The 27,757-nt window shown below is 36.9% G+C and overlaps 1 protein-coding gene across 1 annotated transcript in view; it reads right to left on the minus strand.

The window, feature by feature from the left end:
* LOC150080530 (thrombospondin type-1 domain-containing protein 7A-like) overlaps positions 1-27,757 on the minus strand; it is a 1,074,234-nt gene that overhangs the window by 643,042 nt on the left and 403,435 nt on the right. The window contains exons 11-13 of the mRNA XM_090380722.1: positions 24,387-24,582; positions 11,114-11,229; positions 1,903-2,121 (exon numbers count right to left, since the gene is read on the minus strand). Coding sequence (XP_090236848.1) covers positions 1,903-2,121; positions 11,114-11,229; positions 24,387-24,582 — 531 coding nt within the window. The remainder of the gene's footprint in view (positions 1-1,902; positions 2,122-11,113; positions 11,230-24,386; positions 24,583-27,757) is intronic.

The following is a 27,757-nucleotide window of genomic DNA, read 5'->3' on the forward strand; positions in this document are numbered from 1 at the left end:
TGATCTTGGTAAAACACCTCCCACCATTCCCAACACGCTCCATTCAATGCCGCCTGTGGCCTTCTGTCAAAAGGATATCAGAAGGATTTGGATGAATCTTGATGCTAAGAAAGCTCCAGATTCAGATGGTATTTCTCCACTTGTTCTCAAAACCTGTGCTCCTGAACTTACTCCTATTCTTTGCCACCTTTTTTCACTTTCTTATTCCAAAGATGTTTTTCCTCCTGCTTGGAAATTTGCTCATATCCAGCCAGTTCCTAAAAAGGGTGACAAATCCCTCCCATCCAATTATCGACCCATTGCAATTACTTCTACTCTTTCTAAAGTAATGGAGAAATCAATTAACCGCCAACTCTTAAACTACCTAGAAACCTTCCATCTGATCAACGATCGCCAGTATGGATTCCATCAGTGTCGATCCACTGGTGATATTCTGGCTTATGTTACCCATTTATGGACTAATTCAATGGAAAGGTTCTGTGAAACACAAGTAGTTGCTCTTGACATCTCAAAGGCTTTTGATCGTGTTTGGCATAAAGGTCTTCTAAACAAGCTTCCATCTTATGGTTTGCCAACTGTTTTTAGTAATTGGTTATCCAGTTTTCTCTCTGATCGCTCACTGAGAGTGATGGTAGATGGCTCTCTGTCTTCTAACTTCTTCACTAATGCCGGTGTCCGCCAAGGTTCAGTTCTTTCCCCCACTCTTTTCCTCTTGTATATTAATGACCTTCCTCCATTGACTGGAAATCCTATCCATAGTTTTGTCGATGATAGCACGTTGCATTCCACTTTCCATTTTGAGAAACCTTGTCCTGCTCAATCAGATTCAACCTCTCGAAAATCTGCTACCAATTCCTTAAATGCCGATCTTCGGGTAATTCTCCAGTGGGTATAGCTGATTTCAACCCTCCTAAAACTCAGTCTTCTCTTATATCTCGCAAAAAGGATTCTTCTGCTCCTATGCTTATCTTTAGTGACACTCCGATTTCTAGGCAAAATGATATATCTCTTTTGGGGATTACCCCGACTTCTAATCTCTCTTGGCACAAGCACATTACAAATATTGCTTCCTCTGCACCTAAAAAACTTGGTTTTCTCTTTCACTCTCAGCATTACTTTTCTTCCAAACAGCTGCTCACTCTGTATAAATCGCAAATCCGCCCTGCCATGGAATATTGTTCCCACATCTGGGGTGGTGCCCCCAAAACCTCTCTGAGGCTTCTTGATTCCATTCAGAAGAGGGCAGTTAGGTTAATTAATGATTCATCTCTAACAGAGTCTCTCCACTCGCTTTCTCATAGACGCACTGTTTCTGCTGCATGCCTTCCACAGATACTTCCATGGGCACTGTTCTTCTGAATTGGCTTCTATAATTCCCGCTCTCTCTCTCTTTCAAAACAGTCCGAACACATGGCACCACCAGTCAACATCCATTTACTGTCCAACTTTAAACCCACAGAACCAACTTTTCATCTTTCTCATTTATTCATTCAACTACCGTTTTCTGGAACAACCTTCCTTCATACGTATTTCCTGAAAATTACAATCTACAGAAGTTCAAGTCCAATGTCAACCAATATCTTCTTTCGTCTTCTCAATCTCCACTAAGTACTATAGGTTCTAATACCTCTTGTATTTGGGGTTCATATAAAAAAAAAAAAAAAAATATGATGGGTTAATCTGCAATCTAAATAGTTATACACATGATGAAATCTAAAAAAGTCTATCATTTGGTTAAGTGTAACCAGGAAATTATCAGATGGGCAGCAGAATTAAGTGATTACTTATCCACACACACACACACACTACTGACCATTCACATTACTCCAGGATCGTAGCCAACTTATGAGTATTTTTAGATTTCAAGTTATTTATATATGTAATACTTTACAGTTTACTTACTGCGTGTTTGGAATCCTCTTCCACATGATAAATCATGAGCTAGTTTACAGCTTGTCCATGGATCTACTTTCCACTGAAATGATGTTAAATTATAACTTTTTTTAAGACATAAAAAATCATTTTTTGAAGAGCAAACTCTTGCTTCTTTGAGAATTGGACATGGCTTTCCTTTATTTTTTGGTAACTGTAAGATGTATCGTTCACGAAACTGTTCTGCAACTAAAAAAGAATTTAAAGAAACTCTTCACACACTATAGGAAATAAGATAAAGCAAAATTTGACATTTATCTTTAATTATAATTTAAAACTTTGGGCTACTGTTTTATATGAAGAAATATTCTAATAGTTAATGTTCTTAAGTCCCTCAAACAGTTACTTTATTTTCAAAAATCACGAACAAATTGAGTACAAATGATGATATAAACTTCTTACTGTTGTCTATATATATATATATATATATATATATATAAAAAATTATTTTTAAAGTTATGTGTAGAATGTAGTAGGTATAAATCTATAATATATCTAATGCTAATAATGAAAATACCGTGTACCCTGGGAGCGATATATGTTGATTAAAGGGGGGAAGAACAGAAAAGAAAAATGTAAAGTTTAAAAAAAGTGCGAATTTTGAAAAGAACGACCAAGGTAGAAATAGCAGATTTTTGAAAAGAACGACCAAGGTGGAAATAGCATTGCAGTATCTTTCATAATTTCTGTGTCTTCTTCAGAGGTTATCCACCCAAATTATGAAAAAGAACAGCAATACTCTTACTTCTGTTTCTGCCATGTTCTGTATGTCAAAAAACAAGTGTACGAAGACACGTGGTAAAAACTAAAATAATTTAGAATATAAATTTTGAATAAATAAATAAAATACAAGTTAAGAAAAAATATTATGCCAAAAGTATAACATGGATGACCTTACAGAAGTAAGTGGCCCGCCAAAAAGGTGAAGACAAAGGAAGGTAGTGTCCTTATATATATAAGTGATAATTAAAATAAATATGATATTTAAAATAAAAAACATCAGCCAGTAGTATGGCAATAATGCAGAGCGAAACGAAACGCAAAATAATATAAAATAAACAAACAGGGAAGGGAAAGTAGAGATAAGACAAAAAGGTAGTCGATAATCCCCTGTATAATTTAGTAATTAAACCCAATTAATAAAAACGATGTAAATTTAAAATAATGCCAATTATATATAATTTAGCGGTACCCCCCTCGAAGGTACCAGTTCCAAAAGACGTGAAATATCACCAAAAAGGGGGTTAAAGAAACTACAAAAACTAAAATATCAAAATAATAGACTGACCATTATGCCCCATATCGACAGAGGACCACGAGGCCAATAATGGTCATGGAATCGCTGCATTTCAATCGTCATACAAATCATCGCAAAGGCGGAAATATCGAAGAACCGAACCACCCTTCCATTCTCCGATAGATCAACCAATGCAGAGGATTTGCATGGCGGTGGTCCTTATGCAGCGAGAAATAATCTATAGAACAGACAGCACTCTTGATCAGAGCCACACCACTGACATAATGCAAGCTTAACCAGCTTATATAATAGAAAGGAGAAGAATAGATGGCGGCACAGGCGCTGCTTATTTAGCATATCAACCCACTACTACCACTAATTTATATAATGTGATGTAAAAGTTAGGAAAACTTATCACATTATATAAATTAGTGGTGTGACTCTTGATCAGAGCCACACCACTGACATAATGCAAGCTTAACCAGCTTATATAATAGAAAGGAGAAGAATAGACTACCACTAATTTATATAATGTGATGTAAAAGTTAGGAAAACTTATCACATTATATAAGTCAGTGGTGTGACTCTTGATCAGAGCCACACCACTGACATATAAATTAGTGGTGTGACTCTTGATCAGAGCCACACCACTGACATAATGCAAGCTTAACCAGCTTATATAATAGAAAGGAGAAGAATAGACTACCACTAATTTATATAATGTGATGTAAAAGTTAGGAAAACTTATCACATTATATAAGTCAGTGGTGTGACTCTTGATCAGAGCCACACCACTGACATAATGCAAGCTTAACCAGCTTATATAATAGAAAGGAGAAGAATAGATGGCGGCACAGGCGCTGCTTATTTAGCATATCAACCCACTACTACCACTAATTTATATAATGTGATAAGTTTTCCTAACTTTTACATCACATTATATAAATTAGTGGTAGTAGTGGGTTGATATGCTAAATAAGCAGCGCCTGTGCCGCCATCTATTCTTCTCCTTTCTATTATATAAGCTGGTTAAGCTTGCATTATGTCAGTGGTGTGGCTCTGATCAAGAGTGCTGTCTGTTCTATAGATTATTTCTCGCTGCATAAGGACCACCGCCATGCAAATCCTCTGCATTGGTTGATCTATCGGAGAATGGAAGGGTGGTTCGGTTCTTCGATATTTCCGCCTTTGCGATGATTTGTATGACGATTGAAATGCAGCGATTCCATGACCATTATTGGCCTCGTGGTCCTCTGTCGATATGGGGCATAATGGTCAGTCTATTATTTTGATATTTTAGTTTTTGTAGTTTCTTTAACCCCCTTTTTGGTGATATTTCACGTCTTTTGGAACTGGTACCTTCGAGGGGGGTACCGCTAAATTATATATAATTGGCATTATTTTAAATTTACATCGTTTTTATTAATTGGGTTTAATTACTAAATTATACAGGGGATTATCTACTACCTTTTTGTCTTATCTCTACTTTCCCTTCCCTGTTTGTTTATTTTATATTATTTTGCGTTTCGTTTCGCTCTGCATTTTTGCCGTACTACTGGCTGATGTTTTTTATTTTAAATATCATATTTATTTTAATTATCAGATATAATTAGGCTTCATGTGGAGGATGTGCATTTGCTGCCTCTAATGATAGCTTCATATTCATATTTATTTATTTTTATTACTTTTGCCTAAGTTTTACATCACATTGTATATATATATATATACACACATAATTGATTGATTTTTAATTATTTTTAAATTGATTTTTAATTATTTTTAATTGTGTTCAATTTATTTTTAATTATTTTTACTGTAACGTAATATTTTCGATTTTTTCATTTTAATTGCTGGAGAGCATCATACGAAAGTGTTCTATGTATTATATTGAGGTAAACTTTTATTACTTTACAAATAATGAACCTACATATAGAGAAAATATAAATTATTATACTGCTTGAAAAGAAGCTAAATTATATGAAGTGTGGCAATAAAGTTAGTTCCTGGACTGGTGCTGTAGCGATCAGGTTCAACGAGTTTGAAAATAAACAAAAGTGGTATGTTGTAGTTTGAACTTCCTCCACAAGACAGTAGTACAGTGATTATCAAGCAGACTGACAATTCCAAGTAACAACCAGTTTCATTCATGCACCAACATTCCATGTCAACAATGTGTAACAATAGTGTTCTCAGACTGGTGCTGTTTCACAACAACATACTTTTTCCATTTATTTTCAAACTTAATGAGTTTGAAAATAAATGGAAGCAGTATGTTGTACTTCAAACTTTTTTCCAACAGATAGTGGTACAAAGATTATCTTGTAGACTGACAGGTTGCAAGTAACAACCAGTTTCGTTAGTAGCATTAATTTTCCATGTCATGATTTTGCAATGGAGCAATGAACAAATATCAAATTTTGCTTTAAACTAGAAAAAAAATCTGCAACAGAAACATATGAAATGCTAAAAACTTTATCTTTATGGTAATAAAATGTTAAGTCATACCAGTTTGTTTAAATCGTATAAGCGGTTAAAAGATGGATGTGAGGATGTTTGTGGATGATCCAAGAAGTGGCATCAGTCAACCACTCAAAATGAGGACAGTTGCAAAAGTTCAGGAAATTGTGGAAAGAGATCATCATTTGATCCTCAATAATGGCTGAGATGAGTTGTATATGAAAAAGGAGACAATTTATCAAATTCTGCATGAAAATTTAGGGAAAGGGAAGGCCTGTACAAAATTTGTGCTGCACAGCCACATGGATGAGCAGAAGCAACAAAGGGTGTCAACATGCAAAGACTTCATCCAGACATGTTAAGACAATTCTAATTTCCTTGACTGTATTGTCACTGGAGACCATGTTGGGTGTTTCCAGAGATGAAGTGAACTTCATCTCTAATTTCTTGAAGGCTTCCTTCCCAGTTAGAATTTGCTGATGGTAACATCATCAGTTGGTCTCACTGTACAGAATTTAGAAACTATCTGAGCTCACTGTACTCATCTTTAGGAAAGCAAAAACCCCTCCCTTTTCCCTTGATGGTAGTTGCAACTTTAAATAAATCTCAAATCAATACACTGTGATCAATGACACCTAGTGTAACCACTAGGCAGCAGTGATTTTAATACAGTTACTCATAAGCTGGATGTACAGAATAATTTAAACATAGTTTATGTGGATTTTAGTAGGGAATTTGACTCAGTCCCACATGAAAAGTTATTGTATAAGCTAGAACGTGTTGGAATTACTGAAAAATTCTAAGGTGGATTGCTGGGTGGCTGCAGGGCAGAAAGTTGTGATTAATGGATATTCTTCTGATTAGTGTAAAGTCAGAAGTAGGGTCTCCCCAAGAATCAGTTCTTGGACCATTCTTGTTTCTGATTTTCATAAATGGCATCGATGATGAGATGAAGGTTTGATGTCATAATTTATAGAAGGCATAAAGATTACAGTACTTAATTATCAGTACCAAGCAACACTTCTTCGGGTTGACTTGAACAGACTGCAAGAATAGTCAGAAAAGTGGCAGATGTGTTTTAATGCAGCAAAATGCAAGTCTTACACCTGGGGATGATGTTAAATTATAACTTTTTTTAAGACATAAAAAATCATTTTTTGAAGAGCAAACTCTTGCTTCTTTGAGAATTGGACATGGCTTTCCTTTATTTTTTGGTAACTGTAAGATGTATCATTCACGAAACTGTTCTGCAACTAAAAAAGAATTTAAAGAAACTCTTCACACACCACAAAAATAAATAAATTATAGGTGGGTTTTAATTGTATAAAAACAGTAGAGGAAGACAGGGGGTCTATGCGTTATAATACAAACAGATATGAAGTTTTCTGAGCTGTGTAAACAGGCAGCCAAGAAAGCCGATGGCTTCCCATCAATGATTTATCAAACACTATCCTATACAGATATGGAAGTCAAAGTCCCCTGTATAAGACAATTGTAAGACACCCATTTGGAATATTGTGTTCAAGTATGGAGATCTCATCTGAAAAACGACTGAGCTTCTTGAAAGAGTCCAAAGGGTAATTCGCATGGTGAGATCGGCAAAGGGGCAACCATATGAGGAAACCCTCTGAATGTGCGCCACAGAGCTGGGTAACCAGGCACCTCAGCGGTAACTTGATTGAGGTTAATAAGGCTCTGAGAGGGGTTAGTAAACTGAATGAAGGTGGAATTTTCACTGTTATAGAGAATTCCAGAACTTGGGGGCATAAATTCAAATTGCAGGGAAAGAGGTTTTGACTAGATTCTAGAAAGTTTTCTTTTAGCAGCAAGTTGTTGATTGGTGGAGCAGGTTGCCTTCACAGGTAGTTGAAGCTGACAGTTTGAATAAATTCAAAAGTCAACTGAATGTTACCTATGTGAGGAAGAAAGCAAATAATTTGTAATTTCTTATCTACTTGTTTACCCCACCCTGGCCAGTCCAGCAAAAGCCTGTGGCTTTCTCACACAATATGGCTATTACCATTACTATTTTAGCTCTGTGTGATTAGCTGCTTTCTGTCTAAAGGCCTTAAATGTAATTAAATACTATTTAATTACAACAATCCTGTATTAGTAAATTAATAAGAGGAGTTTACCTCAATATAGTACGTGGAACACTTCCGTATGATACCCTCCAGAAATTAAAACGGAAAAAACGAAAAAATCGACAACTTACCGGTACATTAAAGTACCGGTAAGTTGTCGATACACACAATTATGGGAGATTTTTTGAATGGCTTGGTACAAAATTACATTAAATCTACACTAAGATACTCGGCCCAAAGTTACCATATTTCTTTCCTAAAATATTGCCTTCAAAACAACATCGTTCCGAAGTTTGCCAGGGTGAATTTAAATCAAAAAATTTCAGGCATAAAACAACTATCACTGGCGACATCACGTAATATTGTTAAGCTTGCCTTAAAATCTCGATATTCGGATAAACAAAAATACCTTTCCCAGGTTAGGAAGCTTCGCGATAAATTAAAAAATTATCTACATCCGAACGATTGGTCTGTATTGAAGACCTCCATAGATTTGCGACGGGAAGCACAAGCCTCAGAAATAAAAAACAGACACGTTAATAAGTTGCAAACATTATCGAATAGTTCAAGACACGTTCATGCGAATTCTAACACATTGTCGCGAGCTTGCGACCAAGTTCACACGAGTTGGGTGACATCCCCCCCACAGACACATAACGCACTACCACAGAATATGTCGGCTAGTTCACGAACACCCCCTCACCAGTATCCAACGAACCAACATATCAACAGGTTACAAATCTTTCCTCGTGTACACTATCGCAGGACCAGATTTCACTTTTATCCAAAGGATTAAATTATAATTTACCACCTCGAAAGCTGCCAAAAAAACAATGCGTAATTGATATTGAATTTGGACTTCGTAGTGTTCCACAAAAAGATGTATTTATTCAACAAGTTAACCAAGTAGTAAATAACATAAAAGAAACGCGACTTCCAAAATTGAATACACATGACAGTTCAAGCTTTACGAGAACTTCGAGAAAATAAGGACATTATTATACAGAGGGCAGATAAAGGAGATACAGTGGTAATACTAGATAAACATGATTATATTAATAAGTTAGATTCAGTTGTGTCTGATACCTCCACTTATCGTGAAGTGGACCCGGCACTGTTTACCAATTTGGTAAATCAATACAATAAAACGTTAACCACATATCGTAAAAACGACTACATTACTATGGTTCAGTTGAAGGAATTGAAGGCCAGAACATACAATATTCCTGCACTTTTTGGTCAGGTAAAACTACACAAGCCTGGATTTCCGATTCGACCTATTGTTTCCTACAGGAACTCGGCATTTTCAGCCTTAGCCACACATGTATATAATATTATAAAACCTTTTAGACAAGTTATACAATTTGGGATTAAGAATTACGATACATTATTTAATAATCTTAAAGACTGTAGACTCGGCGACAATGACAATTTATTCTCATTAGATGTTACCTCATTATATACGAATGTAAACGTTGAATACACATTAGATATTATTTGGGATATGTTAAATAAAAACTCGACACCGATTAATTATACGAAGCTGCCCATTAAGGAAATTTTTCACTTAATTAAACTATTAGCTGAGGCTAACTACATCACCTTTCGAGACAAGGTGTACAATCAAATTTTTGGATTACCAATGGGTTTGAGCCTGAGTGGCTTAATGTCAGAGATCTATCTCTCAACGATTGAACAGATACATTTGACACCTTTTCGTCCCCGTATCACATACTATGGGAGGTATTTAGACGATGTTCTAGTTATTACTGATAGTAGTACTATCCAAGACATTTTACATTCGTTTAATAACATTCATTCTAGACTCAAATTTACATTGGAAAGGGAAGATACGGATACTAAGTCATTAAACTTTCTAAATTTCAAGATTACCCGTGACTCGAACAAAATACAATTTAGCATCTATCGAAAACCCACAAACACCGGTATGCTTCTTCATTATAATAGCTACCACCCGTTCACCTACAAAAGATCGATTATCTTTAATCAATTTCTAAATGCCTATAAATATTCAACGACGGATTCTGCTTTGGACTCAGAAATACAAATATTAACTAGCAGATTCTTGAACAGGGGTTATCCCATTAACACAATAAATCGAATTAGGGTACAAGCTAAGGATAGGATAAAAAATACTACACCAATCAACAATAGTAATATCAAAAAATACTTTATTTCTGTCCCATATGTTGAACAGTGGCACAAACAACTTAACAGATTCTTTAAAGATACCGAATTTAAAATTATAGCTAGGCCTATACGGAAGTTACACACTATACTGAACAATCGCTCGGTTCTTTCCGCGTTCGCAACACAAATTAATGATCTAGTATACAACATTTCTTGCGGTGATTGCGACTCGTCTTACCAGGGTTCGACACGGTTTTCTCTTAATATTCGTGTAAATCAACACGAAGCCTCAGTTCGTGCTTCTCGTTCAGCAGCGTCAGAATTAGCCTTTCATGCCATTAACGAAAAACATACTTTTTTATTTAACGAGGCCAAAATACTTAACGTTCAACGTAATTATACGCGACTATTAATTGCAGAAACCGTTGAAATTAAATTACACGAGAATTCTGTTAATGTTCGGCGGCCATATTTGATCTCCGATGCGTGGACCTTTACGCGCATGCGCGAAGACATATAATCACTATTTAAGTTGCAGGTTTAGCCTGATTCGGTAATTTTCATTCCTGTGATCACGACAGTCGGTCGAAAAGCATTGTCAGCTTCAGGAAGGAAAATCGTTTTGAATATTTTCGTTAGATTCTTTTAATTGCGTTAATTTGAATTTTAATTGTTTTGAATTGATTTTGAATTGTGTTAAATTGATTATTTAATTATTTATATTTTACTTTAATTATATTTATATTTTACTTTAATGTACCGGTAAGTTGTCGATTTTTTCATTTTTTCCGTTTTAATTTCTGGAGGGTATCATACGGAAGTGTTCCACGTACTATATTGAGGTAAACTCCTCTTATTAATTTACTAATATTATTATCAACGTAGAACATATTGAGTATTACAGCTCTGATTCATACTATCTAAACAATCCTGTATATTTAGCATAGCCCTACCATCAGAAGAATGAACTGAATATCACTGCCATATAGCCTATTTAAGAAGAGGAATTACTGAGGTGGATGAATACAGATATTAAATTTCTAATATAGACCAAGATTTGAATATGAGCAGAATAGATTCTATACATTATTCATTATACTTCTTTATGATTACTTTTGTTTAAAATTAATCTAAAAATCAAATTACCACAATCAACTCCACAACTCCCAAAGCAGACTACATCTGTGGTGACCTCGAGTTCATTCTTGTGGCAGCATGACTATGTGTATAATAGTTTAATATAGAAGATTACCTGAATTACAATCATTAGAGCAAGGTGTCCATTCAGAAAACTCTGTAGTAATACAATCCACTGGATGGGGAACTGTACAATTCCTTTGCTTTGGAAGTTTAGGAAGGGGATTACACCTAACAAAGCATAAGATGTGTTAACTTTAGCCAAAAAAATTCTAATATAGGCTTATTTTAATGACAAGTAGGAACTTAAATTGAAATTTACAAATCAAAAGATTTTGCAGAGTGGTGTACTCAGTTTGCAAAGAAATTGCAAGAAACGCTGCCAGCTCATATACCCTTAACCCTCTCTTATATCAATTTTGTTCATGAAGGGAAAAGATATTTAATGTTCCTATTCACTGTGGCTGATTTTGATTACATGTTAAATACTACAGGTTTAAGAAAAACAGTTACTGTGTCAAATTCTAAATGTATAGTTAATGTTCCACCATTTCAAAGAAGCAGAGGGTATACCCTATCCAGTGGTGAGCTCTGAATATTTTAACAATGGGCTCGCACTTTTGCTGATTTTTGAAATATCCTTTGGGGGGGGTACCTACCGAGAGTAAATCTGATCGGTCACAGAAGTGACGTCACCCACGGCATCTGCCAGAGGAGCTTCCCACACTGAGATCACCAGTCTGTGCGGAACACTCAGCAGTAGTATGATTAGATTAGAGCGCGTGATGCATTTTTCGTGACCAGTACGATATCTCGAGTTCTACCTTTTTGGAATTTTTGAATAGTATGAAGCCACAATTTTGACGTCACATCCACAAAGGATGTTTCACATAAAACCATCTACCAGGCGTGCTCGGCAGACGCACAACTTTTTTTTTTTTACAACTAGGGAAATATAATGGATATTTCCCTAGTTGTAAAATGATTTTATTCTCAATATTAAAATTTTTTTCATGAAAAAAATTTTAATATTGAGAATAAAAAATAACAAAAATATTTTCCATATTACAAATAACGAATTATCACAAAACATTCTAGAATATAAAAACAAATATTACACAAAAAAACAAACTGTTCTAGAAAACGTACACAAAAAAAATCACAGATTACATGAAAAAAATATTGCACAAATATTCAAGAAAATTTTATTCTAAAAATTGCCATATGCAATCACTCAGATATTCAGCTACTGTGACAATGTAAACATAGACGGAGAAATTTACTGAAACGCGTGGATAACTCATTTCTCCGAAAAAGATATGCCCATTTGTCGGAGTAAAGGGGAACCACAACACAGGTTGACCAGAGGCTATTATCAGTGTCTGGAATCTTCTTAATTCTCTGACTGGCTATGAAAACAGATTGACGAGCGCAACTTACTGCTTTATTAATATTTGTTTTCGATCTTCTTCTTTACTCAATAGCTGAGCTATTATTATGGAGGAATGATTTGACATAACGATCTGGATCAAATTGAACCAATGGTTTTCCATTTAGATGTATGATCATCATAATCTGCAACGCGTTTAATTGTCAACATTATTTATTCATTCATTCAGATGATATTATTCATTACCCTGAAAGCTCCCTCAGCTTCAGCACTGCTATTCGCAATGGTTTCAAAGATATTTCTGGCTTTCTTAATTGTAAAGGGAATTTCACTCGATTTTAAAGATAAACTGTCTTTGACAAAATCTCTAAAATCATTAATTTTTATTTCATTTAATCAGAAAACAAATTTCTTATTCGGTTTTCAGTCTTGCCACCGAGACAAAAGTTCTTTCAAATTCCACGATTTCCAGTAGAATATGTTTAAAATTTCGTTGAATGGTATCATTATTTTCTTTATTTAATTTAAAATTACCCTATTGCATTAATAACTTATCCTTCAAGGATAAAACGATGCATTTAATAACTTGTCACAAGGTAATTATACTGTTCTTAACTTTCAATTTTGATTCCTTTAAATTCTTTCCATTTCAACATGCTCTCAATTTTAGCTTTATAAATTCCTTCAGAATTTTTCAAATTAGTGATAGCATTGATAGTTCGAATAACTAATTTATCTGCTTTTACCATAGTGATTCTGTAAAGCTTCTGAAATGTAAAAGAGCTCCTGCAGGATGTCGATCATTAGTGCTTTTTTTGAAATTCCAGATTTAAAAGTCGATTTAACAATCCTGAAAATTTAACTTCCGATTCAAAATGTTTGCACAAAGCGGGATAATTCCCTTAACCCGCAATTACCATCTGCAAACTACAAGCTGTTCTTCGTAGCTTGAACACACAACCGATCTTTGTAGTTTCCAAATCAAGTTCTTTAGCAATCATCTTTAATTTGCGCTGGATTTTGGAGATTGGTGGTATATAATGGATAAATTTATTATTTTTTTTTAATTATTGCCCCTATGCCATTATATTTTAGAACATTTTCTACATAGTGAAAGCTTCGACGAAATTTCAATTTCTGCCAACATTTCATTTTCATCAAGTTTATATATCTTAGTTGTCTCAATCCCTCCCCCCCCATATTGCTACTGTCATTAGTTCTTTGAATACTGTGCAAAATATCGGAATCACTCAGATATTCAGCTACTGTGACCATGTAAACATAGACGGAGAAATTTACTGAAACGCGTGGATCACTCACTTCTCCGAAAAACATACGCCCATTTGTCGGAGTAAAGGGGAACCACAACACAGGTTGACCAGAGGCTATTATCCGTGTCTGGAATCTTCTTAATTCTCCGACTGGCTATGAAAACAGATTGACGAGCGCAACTTCTCGGAATGTGGCTGCACAAGTTTTACAGACCCCACTAACGTTGTGGAACGGTAATCCTTTCATCCTTAATTCGCACTTTCTAATTACCTAAAGGCCAGAGGTGAGAACAATGCATACAAAGTTCTCTCTTAATTTGTTCGTTACATGGAAATTATTTTCGTTCTAAGGAAACTATTGTATTTTAAATGTAATTACCAAGGGGAATTTTAAAAAAAATTCGGTATAAAGAAGTTGGTTAAACAGAGATCTGACTGTAATTAAATCAAAAATGAAGCAATTTTAAAATACATAACCGATCGATTGCGCCATTAAAATGCTGGGAATGGGCCCCGCTCGTCCCACCGTAGTATCGGTTCTGGATACTCAATAATTGCATCCAGGATTTCATTTGTAAAATAAATGATCATCTCAACAATGGGCTCGCAAATTTAAAAAAATAATAACAATGGGCTCTCGCGAGCCCACTATAGCTCACCACTGACCCTAACCAATAAGTACACTCGGTCACTGTTCTAGAAAGACAACTTACCTACAGACCTCACTAAATAGAAACATGCTTTAAGACAAGGAACAGTCCTTTTTATTAGAGACATATATATATTTTTTTTTTTTCGTCTTCTTCTGAGTTGGACAGTTGCAAGTTTGCCAGAATCCATAAGAAATGTGATGTGGCACCAGCTGTGCTTATATTATCTCAAACTTTAATACTATTCCAGGCTTAGACCTAAACGGATGTCAGATTAACTGATAAAACTTGTAGCAGAGAAGAGAAATGCATGGGATGCACATAAATTATAATGCAATGCAGAAGCCTATGGTAAATACAACTTGTCTGCAATCAATTCACAAAGGTTAAGCATATTAAGGCAGGTTATGAGAAGTCTGACAAAGAATGCCAAAAACAGCAATAAAGATTCTTTACTTATATTAACAGTAAAAGAAAGGGATTGAATCACAATGGTCCACTTGAAGTTGATGATCCTGCTCATGTTGCTTACAAACTGAATAGGTATTTTGCATCTACATTCATGCACGAGTTCATTGAAGATTGCGCGGGTGCGAACTCGGCATAGTCGTTGTTTCAAGTGCTCCTAATAATCGGTTGTGTTTTTAGATAATAGTTAATGATTAGAGTTTTACACATGTACTAGGGCAACGGCCAAGTGTTTTTATGTCTTCCGAGGTCAAAACCTTCAAGTTCTGTACCTTCTAATGTTTCCAAACAATCCTGTTAGTTAAATCGAATCAGGCACCTTTCTGCTGCGGAAGCTCGCCATTCCTACAACTTGGAAGAATTTGCTTATTCATTGCCGTCTTTACTGTCTGTGACCACTGTCAAGGTCAGGGAGGGGTGATAATCACCCACCCCGCAGGGTGAAGTGTCTCTCAGCATACATCATAAAGTAAGTACTGTATTCTAAACTTTTATTCTTCCCACGAAGTTAAGCCTTACTGTACCCGTGGCAACATGGCGTAGAAGCAATCTGAAACATGCAGAAAATGCTCACAATCCACAAATTGCTGGATCAAGTGCAGTGGCCCCTGTAGGCTTGTTTTTTTATGAGACCTGTTGTCTGTTAAAAGACTTAGTTCACTCTTCAGCCCAGAGGCGATCATGATGGCAATGTGCTGCATGCCGTGGGCACAAAGTGAATGCCACAGAATCAAAGGCAAGGGATAGCGTCTCCCCCTTCCCACCTCCATCGCCAGCGGGCTACTCCAGCAAAGTTGACTGCAGGTCACCTAATGCAAGCATGTCTGACTCCACCACAGTTCTCCTATGCCGAGACGCTCAGGCGCAAACTGATCAGGTCCTAGAGCAGCATTAGGAGCGCATATGTCAGAATTGTAGTAAAACGGGCGAGAAGTTTACCTTATTTGAAAATATTCTGAGAAAGCTCTGCACAGAGAATGCAACCCTAAGAGAGTCAATACATAGGCTGGAAGACTTACAACATTCTACACACCATTCTGTGTCCTTGCTGCTGGAATCCATCAGTAAGCCCATCCAGGATACAGACTCCTTACCTATGCTTCAACACTCAAAACAAATAGCTTCTGACTCCCGTATCGTGCGGCCCCCAACACAGCCGTTACCTGCAATCCTTTCGCCTTCATCCCCTGCCCCAGAAATTGCGAAAGCATGGGGAGAAAATCAGCAATAACCAGAAGTAATGTGCCTCCCAAGCAAGGCAAAGCCAGTCTTAGTAAAGAAACCTTTGTCAGCTGAGCAGATCAGAATCGTGATGCAGTTATTAGCTCTAACCCTAATCCACTAGGTATTAAAATCATGCAATGTAGAGGAAGGAGGTCTAAACCATCTAGCATGCCCCCGGAAACAATGGTGGAACAAATTGAAACTCTTCTGAAGCAGCTAGGCATACCCAGTACCCCCATTAGGGTTCCCACCAGGCATCCAAGCTATGCCTCTTTCCAGATCAAGATCAAAGATCCCAATATAGAAAGGTATCTAAACACAGATATCTGGCCTGCAGGTCTCCTGGTGATGCCATCTTTCGGCGACCATAATGTGCAACCAGGGGTACATGCAATCTCGAGACCAGAGGTGGGAAGGGTGCATCTCTCTGCATAGCTAGGCAGCAAACCAGACTGTACCTTTCAACCTAATGAAAGAAGAGCAGCCACCATGCTGAGTAAATCCTGCAATCATCTCATCAAGTCTGATAACCAGATACAAGTGCACATTACTAGTAGGGTGGGTCCTAGTGCCACACCCTGCTCAAGAGAAATCCACCTCCAATCATCCACAATCCTCAGGGAAAGGAACCCTAGAAACTTAATCCAGATCAAGCCTGTCAACGATAAACACGTGAAATGCTTCATGCAGAATATCAGGAGCCTGAAGAACAAGCTCAGTGCCCTGATTGACATAATTCTAAGTGCAGATTACAACTTTGTTCTCCTTATTGAAACCTGGCTTCATGATGACATGAACATATCGCCTTTAACCACCAACATCGGTTATCAGTCTATTCTGGCGAACAGGGAAGATAGGAAAGGAGGGGGAGTCTTAATTTGCCAAAGGCAACAGTTTCCTCTGATCAAGGCTTGTGCATACCCTGGTAATGATTTTGAGGCTGCACTGGGCTGCTATCTAGTCAATGGACTACAGTTGCTAGTATGTGCAGTTTACTTACCCCCACCCATTGCACACCAATGCATTACTAATTTTTCTGCTTGGCTCCTGACCTCTATCAAGTGCAACCAGAAAGTAATAATTCTCGGAGACTTCAACCTGCCCCTGCCAGTTGCATCAAAGCTCCTCGATCAGTTAATTTTGGATCTGTCGAGTCGCAACATCCATCCACTGCATCTGTGTCCCCCCCCACGGAGAAGCCACATTACAGAGAATCTTTTCCAGCCATGGGAGTGTCGAAGCTGTAATCAGTTCTAATTCGGCATTTCCCTCCGACCACAGGTCAACTGAAGCTTCTCTCATCCTGTTGAAAGAATCCTATAACCAACCAAACCAATCGAATTCGATTGAAAAGATCAGGAAAGCTGTATATGATCCAAAATACCTAAAAATTGAAACAGCAATGGATCTCTATAGTCTCTACCCCTGCCGAACTCTCAGTGAAATCCACATAGAGGAAGCTGCGTTTTGGCTTCAGAAATGGTTGTCTTTCATTGCTAGAGTGGACATGTCAAGAGTTTGCGTCATCTGCCCACACTCAAAGCCGTGGTGGTCCAGCATCCTTATGCCCCAGTTTAAAGAAAAACAACTATGTGCCCAATTCAAGAGATCACCCACAGAAAGTTCATACTCAGCATACTCAATAGCCAGATACAGTTTCCAGAAATCCAAAAAGCAGGCTATAAACTCGTTCTTGGAGAAGAGGATAGCGTGTGGCCAGCGATCCTGGTTGGCCAATCACATCCAGTCAGCAGAATCGTTAGACCTGTCCGAATGGTGTGATCACGTAACCCGGTTCGTCGAAACAGACAGTGGAGCTGCGGACTCCCCCTGGAACAGTGCACAATATGATTTAACTAATCTCACTAACGTGACAATTGGCGAAGAGGAGCTAATCAAAGCCATCAATGCCCTGTCCAATAAAAAATCAATGGGAAGTGACTATTCCCACCTTTTGCCTTAAAAAGTTGCCTCTTACTTCACCAGCGATGAGCTGGCAAAGTTGTTTAACAGAATTTTTCAACAGGAAGTTGTCCCAAACGTTTGGCTAAATTATAGAGTCATCCCAATACCAAAGGTGTAGAATTCGACCTCTACTGCTGACTATAGGCCTATTTCATTCTCCTTCCCTTTTCTCAAATGCCTGGAGAAGTGCTTGTTTAAAGTGGTTGCCAATCAGATCCTTTCCAGAGATCTCAGCATACACATTACGCGCTCTCAGAAAGAGCGCCGATAACATGCATACAGGCTCTGAATTTGAAAACACTTCAAGCCTGGGAGCAAGGCTATTTTATGCATGCTGTTTTTCTGGATCTGAAAGTGGCCTTTGACTCAGTGCAAGTTAAGCCACTTATGTGCCTCCTGGAGAACTACTACGGTTTCACGGGTAATGTCTTGAAGCTCCTCAGAAATTTGCTGACCAAGAGAGTGCCTTACCTTCCAGCAAGGGAATAACTGCATCACAAAACAGGTGTAAGTCGGTATACCTCAAGGTGGATCGTTGTCCGCATTGCATTTTTCAGAGATATTTATTCCACTAATGAATGAAATATCTGCGTTTATGGCCTACACCGATGACATTGTATATTACCTCCCAAGCCCGGCTAACATTTCACCAGACCAGACAGAGGAATTATCGAATTCTATCATCCTAAACAAATATCTGTCCTCTTTCTGTGTATACGCTACCTATTTTGGGCTTAAAATAAACCATGAAAAATCCAAATATATCATCTTCTCACCTAGAGCACAAGCAGACCAATCCAGCAGCCTCTCTGCAGCCCTCCATTTCAGGGCATGTTCTCATTGCTACTCATTCAGTAAAATTCCTAGGAGTGGTAATGGATGAAAACCTAACATATAAGGAACAAATCCAGCAACTGTGTTCAAGAGCATTACGGGCTTTCTGGGGTATAAAATTTGATCTCTGTAGAACGCACAACAAGGAAACAGTCAGAAAATTTCTCCCACTACTTTAGTTCTATCATCAGTTATCGTATTGAAGTTTGGTCGGCTGCTCCTATGTCCAGTCTGAAGACGCTCTGGGGTCTTGAATTCTGGGTCCTAAAGTGGCCGACAATTGGGCTCACCTACCCTATACAACATCAAAATCACAGCTCTGCATAAATCTGAGATACACCCCAACCCAGCACCTGGCATATGCGAGGAAGCTCACAATGGCGCTTAATCTGTGCTCTGCTGCTCTCGACTTCGTTAATATCTGAGAAATCATAGGCTGGAAAATCCCTGGTAGAACCCTCAGAAACCGTCAAGTGCTCTGTTCTAACCTTCAGAAGCTCTCGACCTTCAAGCGGCACTTTCCGAACAGCATCATCAGCGTGCTGAACTCTGCAAACATTGATTTGGATGTGTGGTCCAGAGATTCTGCCTACAGAGAAGAAAAGCGCAAATCCATAGTGAAGTGCAGTCAGCGGAACTAGCCAACTCCCAGTGAAAGTCTCCAGACTGCTTCAGTGTGTTGCAGCTTGTATATAATAACTATAAAATCTATGTACTAAATTGCAATATAAGCTCTGTATAATAAATCTATTATAACTACTATAAAATCCATTGATTGCAATATTAGCTGTGTATATTGCACTGTCTATGTATCCTATGTATTTTCTGTGTATACCCACGTAGTTTTATGTACTGAATGTAACGTGTACAGTTAATTGTAAGATTCCTCTGGTTGCCTATAGCGAGAATCGTGTCTTACATTTCTATGAATAAAGGATTATTATTATTATTATTATTATTATTATTATTAGGGAGGGGAATTCCAGAAGTTCATCAAAATCTAACCAGGAGCTAAATGATTTTGTGATACATGAGAGGAAATTGGCAAAGAAATTGAGGCTAAACATAAAAAAAGGCACTTGGGGATGGTTGGGATGTATAACTATGAGAGAGAGAGAGAGAGAGAGAGAGAGAGAGAGAGATTATTATTATTATTTGGTTTTTGGGAGTATTAGCAACTAAGGCCATATTGCTCCAGGGATATATGATGGTCATTCCCTGACCTTTCCGCATTCTCCGTATTTGGTGGTCACGGGCTCGAACCCCAGTCTAATCAAGAAGCATGTGCTATGCACTGCTGCTCCTGCCCACCTGGCTACAGAGGCACCAGAGAGAGAGATAGAGAGCTCCATATGGACTGGAGATATGCAAATGTATTCCCAATTCACAAAGAAGGATCAATAGGTGACATGAGTAATTATAGACCTTTTAACTTAACTTCCATTTCAGGGGGAAAAAAATGAGTCTCTGGTTAAAGAAGCAATGCAGGATCATCTGGACAGGAATACAATTATACTACAGTGACCAAGAAACTGGTTGCAAAAAATAATTATGATATCATACATTTGAATTTCAGGAAAACTATTGATAGTGTTGCATATAAAAAAAACTGCTGTACAAAATGGAGAAATGTGGCATTAAGGGAAAGTTACTGCTATGGATAAAGGGATGATTGAGTGGGAGAAGACAGAGGTTATCAATGGACACTGCTCTCATGGACTAATGTTTTTAGAGGAGTCTGCTGAGGTTCAGTGCTGGGTCCATTGTTTTCTATATTTATTAACAATACCAATGAAGTGTCTAATTTCATAGATGATAAAAAAATTGGCAGGGTAGTTAATAACAATAATCAGGGTAAGCTACTGCAACAGGATCTAGGAAAATTAGGCAGATTGGCTGAGAAATGGCAGTAAAAGTTGAACATTGACAAATGCAAGGTACTGCATATGGATACCAGTAAACCCAGATTACTGTACTAATTCTGTGGTACTATACTCTGTGTAGTAACCACAGAGTTGGAAAATGAAAACAATCTGGGGATAATTATGTAGTCAGATAAGGCAGTGGTTAGGCCACATCTTGAGTACTGCATACATGGCTGTAGGGCTCATTTTAGAAAGGATGTAGATATGCTGGAACAGGTACAGAGAAGGGCAATGAGATTGGTGAAGGAAACAAAAGGGTGGTCTTACCAAGACAGGCTTCACTTCAAATAAATTTGATGAAGAATTAGATAAATTATTGGGGTGGGGAGAGAGAGGAATTATTATTATTATTGTTATTATTTGGTTTTTGGGAGCATTAGCAACTGATTTTTTTTTTTTTTTTTTTTTTTTTTTTTTTTTGCTGATGATGTATAAGCTTTCTTTTCTGTATCATCATTTGCCACAAATATTACTACTTTTGTTTAATCTTAAATTTTGTTCATTTACTGTCTAATAATGGGTGCTGAGGACAAAATTAAAGTAAGTTCAATATAAGGGAGTTGAAGGACACTTGTTTTACTGTCATCACGACGTGTATAGCTTTACAATGCTCAAGTTTTATACAAGCTCAAAATGCATAGAAGTATTTTAACATTCAAAGTTAATCAGATTGCTTTACAGGATACCAATCAACTGCCATATTAGCATGATACTTCATTTACAACACTACAATAAAATGCAAGATGAGAATAAAAAATTAGTTTTCTACAAATATAAAGTAATATTTACTGTTCTGAACATGCAAATGTAGCACCAATCTTGTTCCCCTTCTCTACACCTGTTCCAGTATGCTACATGAAGACTGAAATAACAAGATGTGGTTAAAAAAAACAAAAAAACTTACAGAATGTTCTGAACAAAAGTATATGCTTTATGAAAAGAAATACAGAGGTAAGCAAGAAACATCAATTAGAAATATAACAAACTTCTTGCAGAACCAACTTGATGGGAAGAACATAATCCATTAAATAGGCCATCTTGGCTCAAGACATTCCACATACTCATATCAAGACTTGACATAAACCATAAGAAATCTCACATTCACCTTCTCATGGAACCTACTACTTTACCAGATGATAGCCACTGGCATAGTAGTCTTAGGATGGTGGATGTCTATCAATTATTGCTTATAGAATATCCATTAGTAGTATTTCTCAGGTTTCTTGTCACCCCACTGAGTATATTGTGCACTTTACTTATATTTATCAATGATATTGATAAAGATATCAGGGTTAATGTCTAAGTTTGTAGATGATATGAAGGTTGGCAAGGTTGTTAATGACAGTACACTATTGCAACAGGATCTGGAAAAGTTGTGCAGATGGCTGAGAGGTGGCAATTGGAGTTTAACGTTGCCAAATGTAAAGTATTACATATGGGTAGCAATAATCCCAGAGTAATGTATCGACTGGGCGGTACTACACTCAGGGTAATGGAGAATGAAAAGAAGCTGGGGGTAATTGTTTAGTTAGATATGAAGTTTCTGAGCAGTGCAGACAGGCTGCAAGAGTAGTTCATGGTGTCTTCTCAGTGATATACAGGAATTTTGCTAGCAGGGATAAGGAGGTGATTGTCCCCTTGTATAAGGCAATGGTCACACCACACCTTGAGTACTGTATCCAGTAATCAAGGTATGGCCTGGAGTACTATATAGGCACCTGCAAGGTGATCTAATTGAGGTGTATACAGTACTCAAGGTGTGGCCTGGAATACTGTATATAGGACTGGAGGCCTCATTTTAGGAAAGACGTAGAGCTGCTAGAACGAGTACAAAGAAGGGCAACCAGATTGGTGAGAAGAACACAAGAGTTACTCTTACCAAGAATGGCTAAGAGTTCTACAAATTATGACTTCTGACTTCTGGAGACTAGGCACCCACCTGTGAGGTGATCTAATTGAAGTGTATAAGCCTTGAATGATTTGAGCAAGCTCAATGCTAATGGGTTTCTACCTCTTGCTCAGATTACTTACCCGAGGGGACATAAATTCAAATTGAGGAAAGATAATTATAGAATAGATGAGTAGAAATTTGCCTTTAGTCAGCAGGTGGTTGCTAGTTGGAACAAACTTCCATCTGTTGTAGTGGAGGTCAACAACTTAAATACGGATGGGTAAAATGGGAAGGGTGTGTTTTTGTTTTTTTTTTTGGCTGGTGCTATATAAGCTTGCTTTCTTGCATCATATGTCTCTACCAATGGTAAGTCTGAAATTACTCATATCACCTTTTGATCCACTTTATGAATTAGGGATTGATTTGAATATCCTTGGATGCAAGAAAGGTCCCTATAGACTGGAAATGCAGTCTACAGGAACTCCTTTCCAGCATCCCTTAATATAATTGGATAGATTCCATCCACCATCCTAGGCACCTTCCCTCTAGCTTCAACAATCTCTCTTCCACTTTCTTTTCAATTATCAAAAAGTCATATATCTTCCAATTAGAGTTTGATAGACTTCTGGCTTCCATTCCCCTAAAGAATTTCCTCATGTGTGAATGTAGATGCAAAATAAATATTCAATTTGTCAGTAATCTAAGCAGGGTCATCAACAATTAATCCATTGACATCAAGTGGCCCAATGTAATTCAATCCTTCCTTCTACTGTTAATAAAAGTATAGAAGCTTTTGTTGTTTTTCTTTGCATCTTTGCCAGAAATTTCTCATAATCTGCCCTTGCTTGCCTATCCTCCTTTGTGTCTTGATTACAGACTAGTTTTTATCTAACATAGGCTTCTGTGTTGCCTGATAATTTATATGCATCCCATACATTTTTGTTCTGTGCCACGAGTCTCATCAGTTCATCTGACATCTATTTGGGCTTATACCTTGAAGAGTATATTTTAGTTGGTATGAAAAGCCTAATAGCTTCTATGATTAATTCTTTAAATGCTTCCCATTTAGTATTTGCTGATGGTAACATCAGTTGGTCCCACTATATAGAATTTAAAAACTGTCTGAGATCTCTGTAGTCACCCTTGTAAAAGCAAATGCCTTTCCCTTTACTCTCGATAGTAGTTTACGTGTTTAATTAAATTCCACATCATTACGCTGATCACTGCCACTCAGTGGGTCTCTTACCCCCAGATTCTTAATGCATGAGGAATCACTGCTGATAACCAGATCAAGAGTATTGCTTCTGCTTACTGCCTCTTTAACCTGCTGCTGTAGGAAAAAAAACAGCCATCCAATAAATCCAAAAGTCTTGCTAGTGTGTGAGTGATCAATCAGCAAATTCTAGTCAACATCTGGAAAGTTAAAATCCCCATTATAAGACATTTTGATTTACTAGTTCTGAATGCTACTCTAATTTTATTGCTTACGTATTTTATCAGTTCACCAATTTTATGTTTTACACATTTGGTATTTTATAAAATTATTTTGCTGCTTACTTAATTTGATTTCATTTATTTATTCACTTATTTTGGTATAAATCCAAAAAGTCACTTGATGCAAGGATTTTACATCATATTCCTAATACACAGAGATTTTTACTAATATTCATTAATAACATAATTACTCTGTTTTCGAACAAACAAATGAAAGTACAACTTTAAAACATTTATAATACATACTATTTTGGTTAACCATATAAAAATATTTACTTCTTATCAGAAACAGTGAAGTTATTTCCACGAACACATCGAACATCACGATTTTGTGTGCCTGTTCTTGCCTGTTCCTTCCCAGAAGATGAGCATGGCATCCAAAGTCCGGCTTCCCAGTGAAAACCTGTGCAGCTGTCCTGGTTGCACACATCAATATCAAATAGCCTGACTGCATCTGGACAAGGTCGGCCACCTAATAAAATATATTAGGATATATCATTGATCATGTGAATTTTAAAATTCATATGGTAGAAAGCATGTTAAAAACTAATACTTAAAAACCATATCATCTGGGAAGTTTACATTTTAAGTTATTGTAATTGGGATTAATGACACAAGAGCTACTGAAGTCAAATTGTGTCTGTTCACAGTTAGTAGGAAGAGATGGGTATGATAAGTGTGTCCAATTCTGAGCCTTGCCAATACCACTTCCTCTCCTCTGTTTCGTTGGAAGTTAGAGAGCCACAGCTTTGGATCTTCTTTTATCTGGTAAAGTTTATTGTTGATGTTACCTTTCCAGATCTGTGACCATTTATCATAGCACGCTTTACATATGACAGATTTATAGTCAGTGTAAGGACCCTGAGGATGTTGTGAGAGAGCGGGTTGAGGATGATCCCAAGATCCAGCAAAAACTGATTTGACACACTGCAGGAGAATAGCTGGGAATGAATCTGTTTCAAGATAGGATGAGAATGAGAAATTCTTCCTTAGGGCAGAGACAGCACTGAGGAAGTCTATGTAAATTATGACAGGTGAGATGGAAAGCTCAATTATCTTACTAAGCGCTAACTTAATGGCATATAATTCAGCTGTGAAGACGCTGCAAGCTAGCAGTATTGTGGATGAAGTTGTACATGAAGGAAAAACTGCAGCAGCACCTACCATTTTGTCAGTTTTGGAACTATCTGTATAAATTTTATAGGCATGGTTGTTCGTAGTAGCATGAGCTGAGTGGAACTGTCTGATATTGCAGGGTGGTATTATATTTATTCCCCACTGGAGGAAGTGTACATCTTGAGTTATTAATTGTTTATTTGGGGTGTTTTTTTTTTTTTTTTTTTTTTAGGAGCATTAGCAACTAAGGCCATATTGCTCCGGGGATATGTGGTGGTCATTCCCTGACCTTTCCACATCCTCCGTATTTGGTGATCAGGAGCTCGAACCCCGGTCGCATGTACATCTTGAGAGACAGATGCACAAGTCCAAGGTGAAACAGGTGCAGTTGTGTCCTGAAAATTTTCATTTCAATTGACAATCCAACTCTGAACAAGTTCTTTGATCCTGAGTGAAGCAGGTCTATTTTCATTTAGCTTGCTCTCGGAGAAGGATTCTCATCGAGCAGGGCCACCGCAAGTGGGTAGCTTATGGGTGACAGTTCAGAAGGGCGCCAGAAAATTTTTTGGCATGTACAAGTCGTCGGACCTCCGTTTAACGAAGATTTTTAAAACAAAATTTCTATTTAGTGATATTTTTTGAATTCCTCTTTTCGTAATTACATTTAAAATAGTTTCCGTAGAAAAGAAAATTTCCATATAATGAACGGATTGTGAGAAACTTAACAGGGAACTCATTAACAGTTCGCACCTCTGGCCTTCAGGCAATTAACACAATTAGTGTTGCTGCTGCTGCTATGCAAGAATTAAAAGTTAAAGGGATTACCATTCTGTAACTTAGTGGTACTCGTAAAACCTATGCAATCTCCTGTTTCACATACACAAAAGTCGCACTGGTCATCTGATTAGTTAGTGTTTACCAGTATTCAACATGGCAGGCAAATAATTCATTTGAATAAATACAGTACATGATATCACAGACTTGTGTTAATTTTCTTATTATCTGGATCTGTGTTCAGTGCCAAATTAAGGTATGGGCTAGGTCCTCTTGCCCAGGGCACCAAAAACAGAAGAATGAGGCAAAAAAAAAAAAAATAATATATATATATATATATCCTTAATAAAAAGGCGCTAAAAAATATTTCTGCCCAGGGCGCAGAAATACCTTGGTTCGGCACTGTCCGTGTTTCATATTTATATTTTGCAGGGTTATACTTCAGAACATGGCTACAACCTCTTACTTCAGCAAGAAAGCAGAGATAGGACGTGATGGCAACTCCCACTCACTGCTATTCCTCTCTCCTCCTCGCATGTTACAGGGAGATGTCACGTGACATCGCAATATGTCTTAGCTGAAATAAAGAAACAGAAATGACAAATTTTTTTAAACTAACAAAAATTACCACCACTACCACTGATTCTTCTCCTCCATATATTACTAGATGATTTCACGTGCATTAACAATGAGAACTGCTCACGCACGTCAACAATTTTTTTTTTTTGCTCTGGGAGCTGCTGCTGCTCCCCACTAATATAAAGAGAACCTGATACTAACAACTCATACATATACAATTACATACATATACAAAAACATCAAATCATCAAGAAACAACTAAACAAAATAAAAAAAAAAACTCACACCTGATTAGTCCTCACATGCTTGATGAAGTATACTTCATCAAACATCCACACTGAAAACACATGCATTCCGAAGCTATCAAATTCATACTTATACGCCATTCAACAGTCTTGCATCCATCCTTTTGCAAACGGAATAACACGAAATAACAATAACCGAGGGCACTAGAGCAACACAATAATTTTGCATATCCCGCTAAAATCAGAAGTGAATTTGCATCCAATCAGAGACACAAAACGGAGTAAATTAAGCATTCCCAATAATCAGCCAATCGCAGAACTCTACCGGACAATCATTCTGTTCTTAGGCCACACCCGCAATAGAGATACCCATGTTCTGAAGTTCAGCCAGAATAATATATATGATACTATTTTTAGCAAGGTAATATATATATATATATATATATATATATATAGCATTCAGGGGATCTTAAAAAGATTTATATGAAAATGAAAACTTTTTAAAACTTTCTGAAACAATTGCTAAATTTGATTCAATTATAGCAGAACATATTTGCCATATTCAGAAATCTGAATTGAAAAATATTGTGCATTATTTGGGTGATCACATACAAAATGAAATTATTGAAATAATTTCACAAAATATTACAGATAAAATACTAGAAATGACTAGAGAAGCTACATATTTTGCTTTGATTTTGGTATGTCACTGAAGACGAAAATAAAGATATGGATAAAAGGAAACATGCTAAATCAATAGCTTTAAAAATAACATCTTAGTTTCTTTGTTCAATTATAATATGGAATGATATTTTAAATAAAATTAATCCGATAAGTAAAATGCTCATAAAAAAAAAGAAAAAAAAGAAAAAGGATTCTGATATACGCTGCCCTACCATTAATATCTGGACACCTGGCTTTAGACAAAAAAAA

The sequence above is a fragment of the Mastigoproctus giganteus genome, chromosome 9, assembly GCF_048544385.1.
Source record: "Mastigoproctus giganteus isolate SK-2022 chromosome 9, ASM4854438v1, whole genome shotgun sequence".
Lineage (NCBI taxonomy): Eukaryota > Metazoa > Arthropoda > Arachnida > Uropygi > Thelyphonidae > Mastigoproctus > Mastigoproctus giganteus.